Below are 19,361 nucleotides of genomic sequence, written 5' to 3'. Positions count from 1 at the left end.
ATAGGGTAGGAATGGAGAAGGCACCCAGAAGAATAATAATTCTAGAGGAAATCCAAAAGCAAGGGAACAACCGCCAAAAGTCCAAGGTGCAGCTGCCGAAGTTTGGAGGAGTTAAAAGAAAGAAAGCGCACTTTAAATGCAAAGGTGCTCTAAAATCCTTGTAAAAGAGCGGCAGGCTCCCTCCTGTGTAAATTGTGAACTTAAAAGGGCGGTAGGACTAGTTAGGAAGTGAAAGAATGGAGAAAAAGAGCCTAGGCCATGTAAAATTTGAGGATGACCGCCTGTAGGAAGTAGGGCATGTATATAAAGTTGAAAAGTGGATGAGAAGCTCATTCTTGTGTGTGGCAAAAAGCTTCTTCTTCTTCTTCTCTTCCTCTTGACTTCTTGCTTGTGCTTGAGAGAGGGAGTGAGTAAGTGAGGGAGTGAGTGTGTGAGAGTAAGGGATCGAGGAGAAGAAGCTCCCCATCTCCTCTCTTCATCTTCTTCTCTTCTCTACTCTTCTCTTGTCTCGCACGGCTATGGAGGATGGAGCTTGTTGGAGAGGGATTGAGGTTTCTTGAGCTTGTCCTGCTGCTAAAAACAGCCTGAAAACTGGGAGAAAGGGGCATAAAATCTAAATCTTGAGTAGATGGGTGCAAGAGGGGCAACCATAAGGTTGAAGGAGACTTGAGCAAGGCAATAAGAGGCTCAAAAGGTTAGGGGAAGCCTCATTTTGCAGTTACACGTTGAGAGAGAGCTTGAGAGAGAGAGATTGTGAGTGCAGGTACAGAAGGCATTCGAATATGGAAATAAAGTGGAATTATGGAGAAGCTGTGGATAGAGGATATCACAATTTGTATGATAAGTGGTGAATATGGAAGAAATTTTTTTAATGAGTCAATTGGATGATTAGCACAAAGATGAAGCATCTTTGTTTTACTGCTTTGGTGAAAGTTTTGAACTTGCTGAAGCCTTGGTCTTGTTGTGGCCTTATGTTGTCTTCATGTCCTTCGTTTATCTTCATAAAGGTGACAATCTTCATCTACAAAGCCTTTTTGAAATCATTTGCATAAAGGTTTGGGTTGGTAGGCATTCCAAGAACTCCAGGACCCCCATGATCCAAATAGAATATGAAAATATGATCGTTGGGGCCACTATTGACTACCTTTATATTGCCTCTAGATAGGGAACAAGGCACGGATTAAACTTGTTATCTGCTATGTCATCATACATGAAGACAATAATATTGGCATCCTCAAGACCACCTCGTTTTAGTACTTATTAGGCATGGCAAACATCAGCCTCGAACTGACGACTGCAATTGTTAGCATCACCTCCCCCCCCCACCATATCTAGTTGCCATCTTAGAGTGTAATAATCATTGTAGCTTATCTGAATTTCTCTCATGCTCCTCCATGAACACTCTCTCCTGTGGATGCCCAGCTATGCGCCTTCATGAAAATCCTGTTGAAACACAATATTAGGGAGTTTGGGAATCTCCCAATTCCCATTTTTCGAATACTAAAAGGTGGCACCTGGATAACATGCCTTTAAGTTACTTAAAACCATATGACATGACCTATCATTGGAAAGTGTTTGAAAAATGGAATATATTGAGATATAGAGCACTCAATTTGGAGTTATAGTGTTCAAGTTATGACAAAGCCAAATATTTGACCACGTGTCCCAAACTTATGGAAAATTCCCATATTCCCCAATATAGTGTTCTGAAGTATTAGCACCATATGTACGTGAAGAATAGTAGCAAGGTCAATTGTAGTGTAGCATTGGATCCATTCAGGGCAACTACAGATGGTATCAACTATGCTACTTTATCTTCACAACAACTACTACTCATTATTGACCATAAGCACTTCCTCTAGTCAATTGTCGACTGCTCTACTGATGATGATCAACAGGCCACCTCCTTTAGAGCAAGTGAAGAAGACACGTCTTCTAATGATGAAGAAGGAAAACAACTGCTTGTAATCAATGTGTTCACGGCATTATAACTCCACATGTCTTCTTCAACAACTGTCAAAACTATAGTACAAGTGGATGATATTAGCATTCGTTTGGAGAGTGCTTTCTTTCTAGCTATTCGAGCATGTAGAAGTCGTTCTCTCAGTAACAAAGTTTAATTGTAAGTCAGTCACCTTCATCTTGTGCTCCATTTCCCATGCTGATGGTGACATTGAATGGTGTTATTGTTTACCTTCGAGTTGATGTAGTGGCTCCCTCTGATATCACATTGAAGCAAAGGCAAGTTTGCACTCAAAAACTCTGCTACTTCTCCCCCAGTTAGTGGATTTTTGAGTCATTCACCCTTATCATGATCAATCAACAAAAAATTGCATACATCATTCAAGATATGGTGATCCGAAGGTCTTCTCTGTCGTCTTATTCTTGCTTTGATAGTTTTGAAATATTAATCGATCTCCTACACAATGGATGGTCGCACTTTTGGTAGGCTTGAGTTTCAACAAGTAGCTCACGGTAAAGCAACGATCTCAGCATAGTCACAAGCTGTGAGTTTGTAGCATGCTACGCTTGCACGTTCTCCCCCTCCAATAGAATTTTGAACTAAAGCTCCATAGTTTTTTAAGTAACTACATTTCCCAAGCACTCCAATAATAATCGCCTCCTCAAATCTCCATCTCCTCCTCCTCTTCAGTATGTGGTGTCCCAAAAAGTAAGCAGTCCTTATGATTCTTTCTTCTATAATAAGCACATTTTTCCAATAATAGTCTTTTAAGGCTAATAGTAGCCTTCACTCGCAAAAATCTAGCACCTTGTCAATGATGTAATCAAGGGGGGGGGGATTCCTTCGTAGCAGTGCCCTCCTCCACTTCAACACCTTCACCTCATGGAGACTTGCAAGTAGTAATGTGTAAGACCTTAGTTGGCATCCTTACAGAACCTTTGACTTTCAACCTCTTATCCTTTGCTCCTCGCACCAAGTAAGCACACACTTTTTCTAGGTTCTTAAGTAGAGTTTCCACCTTTTCTAGAAGGGTGATACATGCTTGCAAAATGAGTATGTATGTTTGTAGATTTGGACTTGCACCTTCCTCTACCATTTGCCTAAAGAGACATAAAGATTTTTCTCCCTAATCATGTTCCACATATATTGAAAGTACATCATGGTTGGATCCGTGAGCAAACACACCTACTTCCAAAGGGCTGTCACATCTACCATACATAGTGCTACATGTAAAAAATTACACGGTGCAGCGAACAGAATCTGAGAAAGAGATAGAGATAGAGAGTACACAACATATAATAGGAGAATTAGAAAATTTCTTTAGCTCCAAACAACTGATACAGAGATGGCTCTATCCACCCGTGCGCTTCCATAGTGAAGCTTAGATGGTGATCTAGACAGAAGATAGGTGCAGAGCTTAAGGCTAGTTGGAACAACTCTGACTAGGTGAAAGATAGATGATCGATGGTTGTGAAGGGGTTTAGCTTTTATAGCCCATGAACGCCGTTAGGTCGGCTGACTGAGCTACCATATGAGCCTCCACTAGTCAGCCAGGGAATATTTCCTTTACCATCGGTCCCCCCGCAACTCGATGCAATGTGCCTCGAGTTGCTACCAGCTCAACTACTCAGTCCAATCCAAAGATTAGACCTACAATGGTCACCTTTTTTCCATCCGCTCACATAAACCTCATTTGATATACAAGTCAGGATGACTCAATGAATATCGGGGCTCACATTTGGCTTCTCCTCATAATGGGGGCCTTACAACTTTGAGCACCATGGATCATTGGTCACATCTTATGAGGGTGGAGCATTGAGCATATCTACATACATGTGGGTTATTTACGCTTGAGTACTACTCAGTGAATACACAAAATTTAGGATGGAACCAAACAATGAAATTTTCAAACTGACAGTTCAAACTGAATGGCAACAAAAAGACACACACAACAGAAAACAAATTCCTAATGACAGTGACTAATGAGTTCAAATTCCTAGCGAAAAACTCCGCCCTCAAGTTTGTAGTGGTGGAGGCATAGCATCACGACATCCGTCCCCTTCTTTTTCTGAGTTGTAGAAATCAACACACTACAATAGATTATTGGGAGAGCCATTAGCATGATATACAAAGGCTTTAGCATGATTGAAAATGGTAGCTGATCAGGCACAAAACATGGGAGAGAGTGAAGCCATAACCATCTTCCATAGCCGATGTGTCATGAGCTTGAGGGAGGTCTAGTGCTCACTCATGCAGATATCCTGGTGTCTAGCAAGCTTCTGCACTATTGAAGGGAATGGGCTATGTTATGTAAGCTTCCTAAAGATTATGACCAGTGCCAAAGCAACAAGCTTCCTATGGTCAAAGACTTTAGTAACACTGTCAGTCTCACGCAAGATTCTTCTGCAAGCTCCTCTCCACGTGGCTTGTCCTCTTGCTTTGCGCCTTCTAGAAATCAAACTGCAAGATGAGAATTCTCAATCCGTCTCACATCTAGTGAACCCAACGTGAAGGCCAGAACTCGGATTACAAGTGACAGATGAAGCAGTGGAAGATGCACTAGATGCAGTGTATGAGGAAAGGTGTGTATTTGATGGTTATGATTCTAAAGGTTATCTTACATGCTATAAGTCAGAGATGAAACTTAGAGATGTCCAAATGAACACATGATCAAAGAATTTAAACAACTAGTGATTTTGGATTTGCATGAGCAAATACGTGAATTGGATAGAGTATATGAAAACAATTGGAAATTTTTTTAAGATGCTATTATACAAGTGGGTGAGTGTTATTTGGAATTAGAAATAGGGAAAATTTTTGGTGATACAAGTGTTCTAAAAGAACAAGAAGATCAAGGTCTGTGGCAAAAGTCAAGGTATGACAAATTTTGAGAGAAAATTTGTGCGAATCTTAAAGCAAAGAAAGATGCATGCCTTATCAAAGATGGTGATGTTCTGGAACCTCATGATGAGGACAGAGTTTGAGTTCTCCATGCACAATTGGAAAACCAAGTTTTTGATAATTCTACATTAGTCAAATATATAAACTAAATTGAAGCTGAACACAATTTTTCAAAGGTGATGAATGACACAACTACCTCCAAGAGCGGTTCCAACAAGGATGGAGATGAAGATGTGGACTCTTATGACTAGCTTGGAGGAAAATACTATCTACATGGACTATTCTTAGGTTTTTGATTATGGTTTATATGATTGTGATTTTACTATGGATGATGATGTGTAGTCGCTTGGTGCATTCAATGAGAAGGTTTGCTATGATGATGCTATGGAAAGGGAAATTAATGCTATTTTTACGATGCATGATTGTGGTCATCATAGAGGTGATTCATAGGATTATTTGGTAGTGAAGGAAGACGTGGAACTTTTGACTCTTCTCGATGAAGCTTCACAGGGGTTTTTCATTCTAGATGATAAGAGTGACAATTAGTGTAAAGAAAAACCAAGTTTAATGCAACAGGGAGAAGGGGATAATGAAGACTTGATGTAGATGCTTGTAGAGGTCCTAAAGGATTTTTCACCTAGCACAAATGTTGTTAAACAATGTTATCGTATCAAATGTGCTATTTATGGATGATGAGACCTCTTGCATTAGAGGGGGTGATGATGATTTGCCAATGTTTATGCCATTTATGGAGATGGATATGGATAGAAACATCAATGTGGTTAATGCACAAACAAGACTTGTTCCATTGAAGGAGGAAAAAAATATTGGAGTCACGGGATTACAACCAGCCAAAGAAGAGAAGGATGCTATAGAGGAGATTTTTGCAAGAGAGAAGACCAAGTGATTGGATGTTGTGATGATCTACAAAAACATACCAACTTTGATTTGTCCATGTGATCCAGGAGGATGCTGTGATAACCTATGTCAACTTACCTACTTGCCATATTACCTAGATGATTACCCTAATGATCTTGGTGGGAACAATGATGTAAGTGGTTAAACAACAAAAACATACCCACTTTGATTTGTCCATGTGATCCAGGAGGATGCTGTGATAATCTATATCAACTTACCTACTTGCCATATTACCCAGATGATTACCCTTATGATCCTTGTGGGAACAATGCTGTAAGTGGTAAAAAATTTGGCACGTGCTAGAGGATGTGTAGGTTTGGAGGCGGCAAATATTGTGACGCTACGCTGTCGAAGGGTTTGTGAAAGCAATGTCGCAACCACAGAGGTTATTGGTCCAAGATAGAAGATCAAACAAACAAGATCAAGTTTCAATTTGTGAATGCAATGTCAGAAAATGACCCTATAATCAATTTGTTCAAGCCTTTAGTCTCTTGAATGTGGCAAACAGACTTGTTGGCCTAGTTCTTCGGAAAGGAAAAAGCTTGATAAATCATGGAGAACTTCCAAAATGTCTTCACGAGTCATTTTCTCCTCTCCATCTCCATCATAGACTATATATGTTCAGCTTTTATTGTGTTTTTAACTATGATAGCCCAAAACATTTCATAACAAATATTCAAAATTTTGGTAGAATATAAAGCATTCATACCCTGTAAGCATATGACAAGACTACCCTCAATATTTCATTTCATCTTCCCAGTGCAATGTGCTAAATCATGATGCATATTCACACCCCACAAATCCACTCAAATCTCAGTGGAATGACATGAACAAGCCAGCTGGAGTCTTACTGTGAACATAACAATCTGAGATGGCCTGACTGCTAGGCAGCATGCCAATATTAAATAATTTCCTATTGACAATCCTAGAGGGCATACTTAGATCCACATGTAGACTATCACAATAGAAGACGCAAGTGCACAGACATTTGCACAATCAATCCCTCATTAATTAAGTTGCACCACAGCTTCTACTGCCTAGGAAGCAAGCAGGCCAGGCCCGCTCCACCATTGCTGGGCATTTTGAGTTTATCAGTGCTTTCCAGAGGCCTAGGTAAACGTTGACATGTCGAAGGGCACCAAGGCATAATTAGTTTGAAGCTGCTCATCTCCGAACTCGAAGACGAAGCAGACTCGGGTGAGGCGAGGGAGGAGAAACCTTGGCGCTGCTTGTGCTTGGGGTTGGAATTGCAGAGGACGTACACACGACCACGCCTCTTCACCACTTTGCAGTACTCACACATGCGCTTCACAGAAGATCTCACCTTCATCCTCCCTTCCTTTTCTCCATCACCATTGAGTATTCAGAAAACGACCATGTCTTTGTTGGAAGAAGGTTGATTTCAAAAACTTCTCAGTGGATAGTGGACAGATTGTATCGCTTCTAGGTGATATCAATTTTTAGGTGCAGCAGTCCGCTGTAGCAGAATCGATCTCCCTCGTCGACTGAGAATAAAAATCCCCTCTATCTCTGTCGAATTCACATCACAGAGCCCCTTTCCCAAAGTCGACAAGCAGAATCGCCCACTCTTGTTCTCAGTTCATTCAAGTTGCGATCAATCTCCACCTCATGATTTGACACAAAAGGCTTCAGAAACGTGGAATAGATGTAAGTTGTTCCCAGTACTGGCACCAGAATTGGAGCTGTTCGACATCCGGTTTGTTGTTCTCAACGGACTTGAAGCACTCATAAGCCGGATACATGTAGCCAACGACCATTATTATCCCTCTCGTAACGATGGATCCCATCGTGCCTAGAGCACGGAGGAGACAGCCGACAGTTCTCAGCGACAACAGACCCTGCCTCTTCCTGTTGCAGCTTCAAGAGAATCTGTATTATCATATGAAGAACCTCTATTACTGTTTGTGCTGCGCTTGCATCCTCAAAGTCCCCCACCTTTTTGAACTCGGAGCTCAATTCAATTGCTGGATTCTCTGGATTGCTTCTTGCAGGGTTTCGAACAACCAACCCCTCTTCTATAGTGTACAAGTCAGACTGCACAAGTAAAAGATCTGATGTTGCCTTCACAGGCAGAAAGCGGGAGCGAGGAACATTTAGCCTCAATAGCTACCTTACCCTTCAGAACTACACCAGAGCCAAACCACGCATCACCCGGCACCTTCAGTCCATCGAGGTAAAGGATGCTTGGAATAGATTTAAAGCGTTTGAGAAAGTCCCCTCCCATCGCCATCATTCAAATATTTGCTCTGTTTTCAACACGAAAGGTGATAGCTGGCAGCACGCAACTATACACAAAGAAAACTAGAATCTAAAACCATAGCTTGAACACAATCAGCAAGGGCCTCTCAAATTCTGCCAACAACCATTCTTGTGGCTGCACGATTCCTGTAACACAACATGCAAGCTCCAATACAGCTCTGTGAAGTTTTGCTTTTTGAGACACTCCTGGCACCCTGCAAAATAGCACTCCTCCGCTTTTTCTTTCGATTCCCATATTGGCGTTTTTTTTTTCCTATTCGTCTCTGTTCCAACGTTCAAAAAAAACTTCCCCCCTTTCCGGATTTCCCTCCAATCATTTGTGGTACCTTTTTCCATAATCAATCCTAAAAAGGACCACCTTTGTTTTTAGCATACTCTATATAGAGAGTATTCACCACAAAGAGTTTTAACCAAGTTCAATTTTTACTACAATACTCTCCATGTGGTGTATTGCACACAAATGAAAAGGAATAGGCTTAATGTTGTTCCCACTTGCCAAGCCAAAATCCTAGTAAGTCCACCATAGTGCCATATACCCTCGTCATGGACGCAAATAGCTGAATTCCCTTGTCAACATAGCCAAGGATAAGGAAACTCCAAAAAAATACTCATTACATTATGGTATGCAGTCAAACATGTGCTGAACATCAAGCAAGCTCCCACATTTGGCATATTTATCCTCCAATGTACTTCGATTTGCATCTCTTGGAAATAGTTTAGTACTTCCTCACAAAACCCATAATCGGCATATCTTAAAATATATAAAAAAATCCATGTTCTTCTCTGTCTTCAGCATAGAATGAAAGAGCAAACATAACAACTAAGTATATACAAAGTACCAAATCACACGCACAACTTTTGGGTGGTTTTCACACCTCGAATGCGCAGCAATACGACATCCACCCCCTCTAATCCTGCGCATCCTCCGGATGGGCCAACTACCCATGATCATTATCATCAAGATCCACAAATAAATCAATCTCTTCATTATGCATTTCCGGTAGATCAACAAGATATCCAGCCATATTATCTGTCTCTTCCATTGGAGTTTCTTGTCGTTGTTCTTCTGTTGAAAATTCTTCCAATGCATAATCCTCATCATCTCTTTTCTTGAAAATCTTGATTCTTTTTCCAGCAATTGGCACTCTAAGCACTGTCCCATCCAATTCTGTCAGCTCATATGTTGCATTATCAAAGACATGTCTAACTATGTATGGCCCAAACCATCTTTTCACCATCTTCCAAAAAATCTGCAATAACTTCCTCATTTTCCGCATGGTTCTAGTGTGGCTCTCATCCCAAAATAGTTTCTGCCCCTTTCGAAACAGCTGATCAAAACAATCTGCTATATGTGCAAAATGAGGTATCCAAATCATATAAAACACACAAGCTCCAATGAATCTCTGTATCTCTGAAGTGGTAGAACAATACTCCATAATCTTGCCTATAAAATCCACCTTCTTATCCACAGTCTTGTATTTCATGTCAACCCTGGCTTCATTATGCCCTTCTGCATTACATAAATCTTGCTATAAATCAGCAATTCTGCACTCCAATGGCTGAATATTCTCAGCCCTCTGCTCTATGGACTGCATAGAAACAGCCCCAAACTCTGAATGCTGAAATATTTCAGCAGTAAACTCTGTTGGCTGAAAATTTTCAGCCCTCTGTCTCTCTGAAAGCTGATCATAACCAGCTGGAAACTCTGTTTGCTGAATTTCTTCAGCACTCAATACTCTTTGCTGAGTTACCTCAGCCTCTGACTCAATCTGTGACATAAAATCTACAATTTCATGAAACATGTCCAGGGATTGCACTAATACATTACCATGACAATTCAGCATATCAGTTTTCAGCATATCTCCTATCTTTGTCATCGTATCTGCACAAATCACACTGTCATACATACCATCTATGTGCTCATCATCCTCCAAAATTCCTGCATTTTTCAAATTTTTCTCCTTCCTGCATATATACTGCCTGGCAGCTCTAGACAATCTAGAAGTCTTCTGATAGCTCATCGAACTGTTTGCTGAAATCCCAACATAACCGGAGGAGAAAACACTGCTGCTGCCAGGAGGCGAGAACTCCAATCTCCTCTGCTCTGTACCACCGTCGTCTCGCGAAACGGTGGTACCTAATGAAAACCCGAATCCCTCACAGTGGGCAAGGGTGCATCTCTGAGAGTATCCCTGTTTCTAACATGGTTCACATATACAGTCATAAACTGAACTGCTCTCATACCATCTTTACTGCGAATCCGTGCATAAGCAGATCCATCATCCATGACCTTTGTTTCCATGCGCATCTCTGTAATGAATGGCTGTCCAAGAATTATGGGATAAGAGCATGAATCCTGCACAAAGAAATGAAAATCCTCCTCTACATCACCAATAGAAACCCTGACACTAGGGCAAGCAGCATATAAATCACCTGCAGTGTTATTGGCGGCTCTCATATGCCACCCATGCTCTACATCCATAGGCCATCTATTACTCCCATAAACTCCACGTACTATGAGATTAATCTCTGAACCATGATCAACCAATGCAACATATGGCACCTGTTTTTCTCCAACCTTTACCATCGTCTCTGTAGTTGCCCTAGCCCAATGGCTCCGCGAAAAGTGACTACGCGGTATCAAAACAGGCTCATCAATTTCAGCATAATGCATAGGCTGAACCCTCTTCTCTACCTGTGGCAAAACAGAAGCATTATCAACCATAACCTCATCATCATCCTCATCCAACTCTCCAATCAAAACTCCCTGTGTATCAGTGGTAGACAATGCATGTCTTTTCCTCTTCAGGACCTCCTGAAACTGATCCTGAAACTCTCTTTTTGAGATGCCCAAAATCTCAGAAATAGTGAAAGTCACCTCACTGCCAAGTATCTTATCATTAAAGATTTTCTTCATATCTGTAGATGTATCAATGTCGGACATCAATCTGAATCCTGGCTGCTTTCTCTCTCTAGGCTCTTGCCTCTTTTCCCTCTTTTGAGCATCCTCCATCTGTCGATCTGGCCCTGATCGTGAAGACGGTCCTGCAGTAGGTGGAGTAACAAACTCACCCCCTCTAGTCTTCTTAGTTGCACTTGGATTTTCTTTATCCCTCTTACGCTTCTCCTCAACAAATACATCTGCACCATGAGATTTAGCCAAATAAGCATAAATAGAATACCTGTCAACAGGCGAGTCCCATCCTGTCTCTGATCTGATGCTAGAGCCTGCGCTATTCAAAACAGTTTGCTGAATTTTTCCCTTGTTTGCAGTCTCCATAGCATAAGTCCATAGTGCGGACTGAGTCTCCGATCCCTTCTCAATCTGTACTCCATATGCAGAAGCATCACCTCTAGCCGTCACATAAGAAGTACGCGCAGCCATGTCCTCCACTAACTTCTTCATTCCACCTTTACCAAAGTTGGTAGCAAGTGGAGCTCCTGTCTCAGTCAACCAAATCTTACCATCTTGCCCCCAATATACCAAATTCTGCCTCCTTGCATCCTGGAAAGAGTCACAATCCCTGCAATGCTGATGCTCCGTACTATCACACCAAATACATCTCCGATCTCTCCTAGGTGCACTAGGAGCACTCCTAGGTGCAATAGGAGCACTAGAAGAAGTAGCAGGCGCAATCGAAGCAAATTGCTCCTTCAACTTACCCACCAACTCCGCTTTGACTGACTCAAGTGTCAAATCTGTGATACCTTTGATTATGTCATCAAGAGAAGTAGGCACGGATGGAGCGGATGGTTTTGGAGCAGAAGATGTAGGCATCGGTCGTGGAACAGGAGGAATAGGTGGAGTAGAAACAGTAGGCACTGGCATAGGCCAAGAAACTGGCTGAGGAGGAGAAGAAATAACAGGGATAGAAGTAGGCATAGGAGCTGATGATGGTGTAGGTGTCATGGAACCATTCTGTAGACGAGTCTTCCATATCCTCCTCTTGGTCAATGTCGAAACTGCATCCTGAGCATCCTGCCAATCAGTTTTAAGACCCATAGGCTTTGTGCGATCTTCAAGAAGCTCACCCAATTCTTCTTGAAGAGCAGGATCTGCAGCTTGCAAGAAAAGCTCAACTTTTTCAACATCCAATGCTCTTTGTTCAATAGCATCAAGCTGACTATACCTTTCCTCAAATTCTCGAATCAACTCCGAAGCAGCAAGACCTTTGTTTGGCATGTAGACCCACTCTCGGAATGACCGCCGAGTAGCCATGCCAAAGTCCTCAAGGAAGTATTCTTCTTTTAGAGCCTTCTTAAAATCTTGCCAATGTGTATTTTGAATAAATAAATCAGTCACATTTGTCCTCAAAGCAGGTGTGACAAGACGAAGGAAGTACTTACTCATAAGTCCAGTAGGAACTCCAAAAAACCCCATCTTGATCTCATATGTCTTCAAATATGCTGAAACATTACGCCCGTCAAATAGCTTCTTCTCACTCTCAACTGCTTCAATAGCCTTAGTTGCGCTGTTTGCATTCTCCTGCTCCGAATAGAGTTGCCTTTGCTGAGACAACTGTTGTTGATGCAATTGTTGTTGCTGCTGCATATACATTTGTGTTTGCTGATTTTGGAGCTGCATATACATGGACATATTCTGCAAAATCTGTTTTAGATCCTCCGTTGAAGTACTTGACGTAGCAGTCATAGATGGAGCTGAAGTAGAGGCAGCTGGAGTTGTAGAGGAAGCTGAAATAGAGGCTGAAGTGTCTCCCATCCTGAAATTTCTGCGACGCTTTCACGTCGGGTTCACCAAAGATGTCGAAGGGTTTGTGAAAGCAATGTCGCAACCACAGAGGTTATTGGTCCAAGATAGAAGATCAAACAAACAAGATCAAGTTTCAATTTGTGAATGCAATGTCAGAAAATGACCCTATAATCAATTTGTTCAAGCCTTTAGTCTCTTGAATGTGGCAAACAGACTTGTTGGCCTAGTTCTTCGGAAAGGAAAAAGCTTGATAAATCATGGAGAACTTCCAAAATGTCTTCACGAGTCATTTTCTCCTCTCCATCTCCATCATAGACTATATATGTTCAGCTTTTATTGTGTTTTTAACTATGATAGCCCAAAACATTTCATAACAAATATTCAAAGTTTTGGTAGAATATAAAGCATTCATACCCTGTAAGCATATGACAAGACTACCCTCAATATTTCATTTCATCTTCCCAGTGCAATGTGCTAAATCATGATGCATATTCACACCCCACAAATCCAGTCAAATCTCAGTGGAATGACACGAACAAGCCAGCTGAAGTCTTACTGTGAACATAACAATCTGAGATGGCCTTACTGCTAGGCAGCATGCCAATATTAAATAATTTCCTATTGACAATCCTAGAGGGCACACTTAGATCCACATGTAGACTATCACAATAGAAGACGCAAGTGCACAGACATTTGCACAATCAATCCCTCATTAATTAAGTTGCACCACAGCTTCTACTGCCTAGGAAGCAAGCAGGCCAGGCCCACTCCACCATTGCTGGGCATTTTGAGTTTATCAGTGCTTTCTAGAGGCCTAGGTAAACGTTGACATGTCGAAGGGCACCAAGGCATAATTAGTTTGAAGCTGCTCATCTCCGAACTCGAAGACGAAGCAGAGTCGGGTGAGGCGAGGGAGGAGAAACCTTGGCGTTGCTTGTGCTTGGGGTTGGAATTGCAGAGGACGTACACGCGACCACGCCTCTTCACCACTTTGCAGTACTCACACATGCGCTTCACAGAAGATCTCACCTTCATCCTCCCTTCCTTTTCTCCATCACCATCGAGTATTCAGAAAACGACCATGTCTTTGTTGGAAGAAGGTTGATTTCAAAAACTTCTCAGTGGATAGTGGACAGATTGTATCGCTTCTAGGTGATATCAATTTTTAGGTGCAGCAGTCCGCTGTAGCAGAATCGATCTCCCTCGTCGACTGAGAATAAAAATCCCCTCTATCTCTGTCGAATTCACATCACAGAGCCCCTTTCCCAAAGTCGACAAGCAGAATCGCCCACTCTTGTTCTCAGTTCATTCAAGTTGCGATCAATCTCCACCTCATGATTTGACACAAAAGGCTTCAGAAACGTGGAATAGATGTAAGTTGTTCCCAGTACTGGCACCAGAATTGGAGCTGTTCGACATCCGGTTTGTTGTTCTCAACGGACTTGAAGCACTCATAAGCCGGATACATGTAGCCAACGACCATTATTATCCCTCTCGTAACGATGGATCCCATCGTGCCTAGAGCAGGGAGGAGACAACCGACAGTTCTCAGCGACAACAGACCCTGCCTCTTCCTGTTGCAGCTTCAAGAGAATCTGTATTATCATATGAAGAACCTCTATTACTGTTTGTGCTGCGCTTGCATCCTCAAAGTCCCCCACCTTTTTGAACTCGGAGCTCAATTCAATTGCTGGATTCTCTGGATTGCTTCTTGCAGGGTTTCGAACAACCAACCCCTCTTCTATAGTGTACAAGTCAGACTGCACAAGTAAAAGATCTGATGTTGCCTTCACAGGCAGAAAGCGGGAGCGAGGAACATTTAGCCTCAATAACTACCTTACCCTTCAGAACTACACCAGAGCCAAACCACGCATCACCCGGCACCTTCAGTCCGTCGAGGTAAAGGATGCTTGGAATAGATTTAAAGCGTTTGAGAAAGTCCCCTCCCATCGCCATCATTCAAATATTTGCTCTGTTTTCAACACGAAAGGTGATAGCTAGCAGCACGCAACTGTACACAAAGAAAACTAGAATCTAAAACCATAGCTTGAACACAATCAGCAAGGGCCTCTCAAATTTTGCCAACAACCATTCTTGTGGCTGCACGATTCCTGTAACACAACATGCAAGCTCCAATACAGCTCTGTGAAGTTTTGCTTTTTGAGACACTCCTGGCACCCTGCAAAATAGCACTCCTCCGCTTTTTCTTTCGATTCCCATATTGGCGTTTTTTTTTTCCTATTCGTCTCTGTTCCAACGTTCAAAAAAAACTTCCCCCCTTTCCGGATTTCCCTCCAATCATTTGTGGTACCTTTTTCCATAATCAATCCTAAAAAGGACCACCTTTGTTTTTAGCATACTCTATATAGAGAGTATTCACCACAAAGAGTTTTAACCAAGTTCAATTTTTACTACAATACTCTCCATGTGGTGTATTGCACACAAATGAAAAGGAATAGGCTTAATGTTGTTCCCACTTGCCAAGCCAAAATCCTAGTAAGTCCACCATAGTGCCATATACCCTCGTCATGGACGCAAATAGCTGAATTCCCTTGTCAACATAGCCAAGGATAAGGAAACTCCAAAAAAATACTCATTACATTATGGTATGCAGTCAAACATGTGCTGAACATCAAGCAAGCTCCCACATTTGGCATATTTATCCTCCAATGTACTTCGATTTGCATCTCTTGGAAATAGTTTAGTACTTCCTCACAAAACCCATAATCGGCATATCTTAAAATATAAAAAGAAATCCATGTTCTTCTCTGTCTTCAGCATAGAATGAAAGAGCAAACATAACAACTAAGTATATACAAAGTACCAAATCACACGCACAACTTTTGGGTGGTTTTCACACCTCGAATGCGCAGCAATACGACAACGCATCCACCACTACAAACCTGAGGGCAGATTTTTTCACTAGGAATTTGAACTCATTAGTCGTCCTCATTAGGATTTTTTTTTTCGTTGTATGCGTCTTTTTGTTTGTTGTTCTATTTAAACTCTCAATTTGAAAACTTGATTGCTTGGTTCCATCCTAATTTTTTTAAATTCGTTGAGTAGTACTCATGCATAAATAACCTACAAGTATGTCCGGTTTGTAGCACCCTTATGACTATGTATCGTAAATGTGGTAGCCTTTTGGAAGGAGAAAGTGTATTTGCTCATGGATCCAACCATGATGCAGTACTGTGGAATGCTCTACTTTTGATATATGTGGAACAGGATCATGGAGAAAAAGTTTTATGCCTCTTTAGGCAAATGGTAGAGGAAGGTGCAAGTCCAAATCTATAGACATGCATATTCATTTTGCAAGCACGTCTCACCCTTCTATGAAAGGGGAAAAATCTGCTTAAGAACCTAGAAAAAGTGTGTGCTGACTTGGTGCGAAGAGCAAAGGATAAGAGGCTGAAAGTCAAAGGTCCTGTAAGGATGCCAACTAAGGTCTTGCAATTACTACCCATAAGTCTCCATGAGGTGAAGGTACAAACACATAGGACATGTTTGAACTACATGTCCATAAGCAAGTGATTGATTTGTATAGTTCTTTTGAGATTGTGAAGCAGGCTTGCTTTTAAAGGTTCGACCTAGTAGTGATTCTGTGCCTGCATCTTTAGCGTTCATCGGCAACACATAAAATATCATTGGTATGCTCTCAACTCGATAGAAACTGCAGCCTTGCATTTTCCTAGGAGTGCATATGATCGGCCCCCATATGGGCTCAGTTTGGCGGTAGTGGGCTGTAATTGTGGTCTTCCAATATGTGTCCAATGATCGTGGGTTAAGACATTGAATTTTGATCCCTCATCAATCAAGGCGTTGACAGTGCGTGTCTGCTTGGCAGTGATCGTGATATAGAGGTAAGCAGGTTCTATGGCTTTCTCATCTTCATTGTCAATCTCCATGATTATGGCTACTCGTACTTTGATCAGGGGTTCTATCATTGGTGGTTCGTGCAAAGGATGCGTGGGATGTCAAGAATTGCGTGGTGGGGAGACTTGCTCGAGATGATGCGCTGAACACACACAGAATGCACAAGGAGAAGCTCACTCAAGAGACAAGAAGAGAGATGGAGGCCAAAACGTTTTCTTCCTGATTTCTTCTTCTTCTTCCCCACACTTTACAATGTACACAAAGTATAGATAAGATACAACATAAAGGAAAGTGGCCTACTAAGTCAAACAATGCATAACCGACTACACTAGTCGACTGGCGCTATAACTATGCCAGCTGTAAATAGGTGTAACAACCTGAATATAATAAGTAATGAGTCAGTGGCCATGTGAGAGTCATAATGACCACTGACGTGCTAAGTGTAGAAGTGTGGACCCATCTAACCAGGTGGTCCATCATCAATGTCTGCATGTGTTGAGATTGTCATCTCAACACTCCCCCTCAAGCTCCACTGCATCTCTGTGACTCCAAGTAAGCTTCGAAACTTTTGAAGTGTGGGTGCGTGTGCGTCTGTGACACTGTGTAGTGGCCTTAATCTCAGTACTTGCAGATGCGGCAGTTGTCATATCCATGACCTTTTATAGTACACACGACACACTTCTGACTTGAGCAATCATCAGCCCGTATAACTTGACCAGAGCTGAGAGGAGTAAGATCTCGCACAGTTTCATTTCAAACTTGGGCTCTCGAGGCTACCTACACCATCCTACTAGATAGCCAGCCTCTTGAATCCACTCAACTCATGACGTCATAACAAATTATGGATAGCTTCGAGAGACTTGGAGTCGTAGGTTTGAATCTCCAATGCCAGGAAATGCCAACGGGGGGGACAGCTCATGCTCCCAGTCAGTCATGCAACGAGTTGTGGGAGAGCCCACAATCAACTTGATCCCCGACTGGCCATTTTCCTAAGGGTAGTATGGCGAGGATTTTTAATGGATAATTAGAAAGGTGGATAGAAGATGTGCAATTACTTCATTAATGAAGTGTGTGCCCTGGTCTCTAACCAGCTCGATGGGGCAGCCGAATCATGAGATCACCTGCTCCCATAGGAACTTGGCAATCGTTCTCGTGTCGTTCTTTCTCGTAGCCTTGCTTCTTCCCGTTTCGTTAGATAGTCAGTGGCTACAATGATATACTTGGCTTGAGAGTATTGTGCCGCAAGACGAATAGGTCCTATGAAGTCAATTCCCCACTTTTAGAAGGGTTGTCGTGCAATTATCGGGGTTAGCTCCATCTCATCCTTGTGAGTCGGGACCTTTCTCAATTGGCACTCATCACAATGGTTAATGAATCATGCTGCATCAGAAAAAGCGTAGGCCACCACAGTTGAGACTACAACACTTTGCAGGCTGTCGTTTCTCTACTAAAGTGTCCTCTAATGATTCCGTTGTTTGCTTCTGAGAGCACTTCATGCATCTTGTACTCGTATACACATCTACGCAACAATCCATCTTGCCCTATCCTATACAGCTAACTTGCTATCAACTGATAGGGTTGGAGCTTGAGGATGAGTCATCTAAGTTGGGGTTTCTCCATTGGTCGTTTAGGAAGTCCATGCTTAAGCACTTGGACTATGTCGTTTTCCCAATATGGTATCAAGTCAACTCAAAATAAATCTCTCTCACTGGACAGCCTAAACAAGTGCATGTCTAGCAAATCATCTAAGATGCCTTGTCTAGCGGCCTCTCCCGTGGAGATACGTGACATGTGGTCAGCCATGTAGTGCTACTTTCCTTTTCATACAACCACAGAGAAGTCAAATTCTAAAAGTATAAGGAGTCATCAAGTTATGCGGCATGTAGCACAAGGTTTGTTTACTAAATATAGCAAGGCTTGATGATCCACAAAGAAGGTGAAAGGCGTGGCTAACAAATAATACCGAGACTTCTTCACGGAAAATACCATGGTCAAGACCTTCTCTTTGTGTCATCAAGTAGTTCATCTTGGTCTCAGTGAGTTTTCTACTAGCAAAGCTCACTGGATAGTCGAGATTATATTTCCCAGGTTGGCAAACACTGCCCCCATAGCGAATTTCAAAGCATCAATATGCACGTGGAAGGTAATGGTCCAATCTGGGGCTCGTAGAATCAGTGTTGTGGTCAAAGCCTTTTTTAATTCCTCATATGCATGCTGGCATTCTTCAGTCCATTCAAATATAATCAATAGTTTGTACAGAGCTCTAGCAATCAATGCATAATTCAACACAAACCGCCAATAATATCCTGTATGGCATAATAAGCATTGAACTCCCTTATAGTTGTTTGGGGGTGGAAGATCAACAATAACCCTAACTTTCAAAAAGTCTATGGCAATGCCATTCTTTGACACCACGTGCCCTAGGATGCATTTGTGCTTTACCTAGAATTGGCACTTTAAGGGATTCAGAGAGAGACGATATAGGCAACACAATTCAAAGACTGCTCGGAGTTTGTCTAAGTGTTCTCTCTAGGTCAAGTGAACACATAAGTCATCTACAAAGACTTCTAACTCTTTCTTGAGTATGTCTTTAAATATAGTGCTCATAAGGCGTTGGATAGTGGCTAGGGCATTAGTCAATGTGAAGGGCATGACTATGTAGGCAAAGACACCCCACTCAATGGCGAGTGTAGTCTTATGCCTCAAAAAACA

The 19,361-nt window shown here is 42.0% G+C and overlaps 1 protein-coding gene across 1 annotated transcript; it reads right to left on the bottom strand.

Moving 5' to 3' along the window:
- Positions 1–6,812: 6,812 nt before the first annotated feature.
- Positions 6,813–7,112, bottom strand: LOC148022846 (Ribosomal protein L36). Its single transcript, XM_087695266.1, has one exon. The coding sequence runs from the start codon at positions 7,110–7,112 to the stop codon at positions 6,813–6,815; it is 300 nt and encodes a 99-aa protein (XP_087551392.1).
- Between the last annotated feature and the right edge of the window lie 12,249 nt (positions 7,113–19,361).

The sequence above is a fragment of the Lygodium microphyllum genome, chromosome 16, assembly GCF_053477565.2.
Source record: "Lygodium microphyllum isolate KBCC chromosome 16, Lygodium_microphyllum_v1.1.10, whole genome shotgun sequence".
In the NCBI taxonomy this organism is placed as follows: Eukaryota; Viridiplantae; Streptophyta; class Polypodiopsida; order Schizaeales; family Lygodiaceae; genus Lygodium; species Lygodium microphyllum.
Note: the sequence above shows the minus strand (reverse complement) of the source record. Positions and strands in the feature narration are given on the sequence as shown.

Excerpts from the sequence above, each read along its gene's own strand:
- LOC148022846 (XM_087695266.1), bottom strand. The coding sequence starts at position 7,112 with ATGAAGGTGAGATCTTCTGTGAAGCGCATGTGTGAGTACTGCAAAGTG.